This window comes from Penaeus chinensis, chromosome 19, assembly GCF_019202785.1.
Source record: "Penaeus chinensis breed Huanghai No. 1 chromosome 19, ASM1920278v2, whole genome shotgun sequence".
NCBI classification, from domain to species: Eukaryota; Metazoa; Arthropoda; class Malacostraca; order Decapoda; family Penaeidae; genus Penaeus; species Penaeus chinensis.
The window spans coordinates 29,809,845-29,812,344 of NC_061837.1; the positions used below are offsets into that span (position 1 = coordinate 29,809,845).

The 2,500-nt window shown below is 44.5% G+C and overlaps 1 protein-coding gene across 7 annotated transcripts in view; it reads right to left on the reverse strand.

Moving 5' to 3' along the window:
• Positions 1-2,500, reverse strand: part of LOC125035073 (disks large 1 tumor suppressor protein-like) — a 206,548-nt gene that overhangs the window by 20,430 nt on the left and 183,618 nt on the right. For all 7 annotated transcript variants that reach the window (XM_047627199.1, XM_047627197.1, XM_047627198.1 and 4 more), the window contains one exon: positions 2,155-2,260. In XM_047627199.1, the coding sequence (XP_047483155.1) occupies positions 2,155-2,260 (106 nt within the window). The remainder of the gene's footprint in view (positions 1-2,154; positions 2,261-2,500) is intronic.

Genomic DNA, 2,500 nt, shown 5'->3' on the forward strand with positions numbered 1-2,500 from the left:
GAGAGAGAGAGAGAGAGAGAGAGAGAGAGAGAGAGAGAGAGAGAGAGAGAGAGAGAGAGAAGGAGAGAGAGAAGGAGAGAGAGAGAGAGAGAGAGAGAGAGAGAGAGAGAGAGAGAGAGAGAGAGAGAGAGAGAGAGAGAGAGAGAGAGAGAGAGAGAGAGAGAGAGAGAGAGAGAGAGAGAGAGAGAGAGAGAGAGAGAGAGAGAGAGAGAGAGAGAGAGAGAGAGAGAGAGAGAGAGAGAAGGAGAGAGAGAGAGAGAGAGAGAGAGAGAGAGAGAGAGAAGGAGAGAGAGAGAGAGAAGGAGAGAGAGAGAGAGAAGGAGAGAGAGAGAGAGAGAGAGAGAGAGAGAGAGAGAGAGAGAGAGAGAGAGAGAGAGAGAGAGAGAGAGAGAGAGAGAGAGAGAGAGAGAGAGAGAGAGAGAGAGAGAGAGGAGAGAGAGAGAGAGAGAGAGAGAGAGAGAGAGAGAGAGAGAGAGAGAGAGAGAGAGAGAGAGAGAGAGAGAGAGAGAGAGAGAGAGAGAGAGAGAGAGAGAGAGAGAGAGAGAGAGAGAGAGAGAGAGAGAGAGAGAGAGAGAGAGAGAGAGAGAGAGAGAGAGAGAGAGAGAGAGAGAGAGAGAGAGGAGAGAGAGAGAGAGAAGGAGAGAGAGAGAGAGAGAGAGAGAGAGAGAGAGAAGGAGAGAGAGAGAGAGAAGGAGAGAGAGAGAGAGAAGGAGAGAGAGAGAGAAGGAGAGTGAGAGAGGAGAGAGAAAGAGAAGGAGAGAGAGAGAGAAGGAGAGAGAGAGAGAGAAGGAGAGAGAGAGAGGAGAGAGAAGGAGAGAGAGAGAGGAGAGGGGGGGGGGGGGGCTGGCCCCTGACCTAAACACATTGCACATTAGCTCAGCTGGGGCACGCTGTATCCCAATTGGCCAACAGATGGATGTACATCTCGGGACTAACTGCACTGCTGTATATATTTTGCAGGTCACCCATTAGACTGCTAATGTGAGTTCCTCATATTCCTGGCCTACGTAACATCTGAAATCTGGGGATTTTGGGCCTCCCACACGGAACACCCTGCAAGCCAGATCAACTACTGATTTGGGTAAACTGGGAGGCTAAATGACTCCCCTTTGAACTCCAGCCACAAACTGACAAAACCTACAGCACTCAGTCAGCACAGTAGGACAAAGCACCAATATTACTCTCTCATTACACTGATGACTGCTAGAATGATATGAACACAGCCTGAATCACTCCCTGGTTTAGCTCACTTATTTGGGGAGGGGTTCTATAGCAACCTTGGCCTCTGTCAAATCATGAAACCACATCCTTACATTTCAATAGCAGGTACATCTCATGATGCGCTGCTGATTAGCCAACAGTGGATTCCTTTCAGCTCAGTGATTGGACTGTTTATCAGAATCCCCTATTTCCTGAGTTACTGGTTTAAATACCATCACATCAGGATTTTAAAGAGAGAGAGAGAGAGAGAGAGAGAGAGAGAGAGAGAGAGAGGGAAAGGGAGAGGGAGAGGGAGAGGGAGAGGGAGAGGGAGAGAGAGAGAGAGAGAGAGAGAGAGAGAGAGAGAGAGAGAGAGAGAGAGAGAGAGAGAGAGAGAGAGAGAGAGAGAGAGAGAGAGAGAGAGAGTGGGGGGGTATACAGTATACAGCATTTGACCAAGCTTAATTTTAGTGTGACTAAAGTAAATGATATTTTCCATGAATATTCCAAACCACATAATCACAGATAAATATATGTAAGTATAACTCTAGAAAGTAAACCTGAGAATGAGTCATACAATTAAAGTGATGACTGTATGGGTCAACTTCACTTGGTCAAAAAAGGTCAAAGAGAGATATGCAGATTAGTGGCTGCAGAACTCATACCTGAGTCACTAATGCTTAAGCTTAAGAGTCATGTATTATTCTTGCCCTGAGTTTTTATATAAAAAAAATTAAACCTGTAACTATACAAAATGAAAATCCTAAGCTGGTTGTATAATCTGGTATTCCAAATTTCAAAAATTCAAAATCTACCAAATTCAAAAATCACTCTGCAAAGAAAGTAGGGTGTTGTAGGGTCAACATTCAATGGTTAAATATGAATGATGAACCTGATATGGCACATCAGCCATTTTATAAGTAGCATTATTTACTTTAATAACTGGGTACTTACGCTCATTATCCGATCCATCTTCAGACTTATCGTCTTTACTCTTGTTCAAGAATGGGAATTTTCGACTGAAAGATAATGTCTTCTTCTTCCGCTCTAGTGTTGATTGCTGGAATACATTAATTGAGATAAATTATAAAAATAAGTTTCATAATTAAATTCCTCCATGGATTTTTTTCTCATAATATTACCCACAGAGAGAGAGAGAGAGAGAGAGAGAGAGAGAGAGAGAGAGAGAGAGAGAGAGAGAGAGAGAGAGAGAGAGAGAGAGAGAGAGAGAGAGAGAGAGAGAGAGGAGGAGAGAGAGGGAGAGAGAGGGAGAGAGAGGGAGAGAGAGGGAGAGACAGAG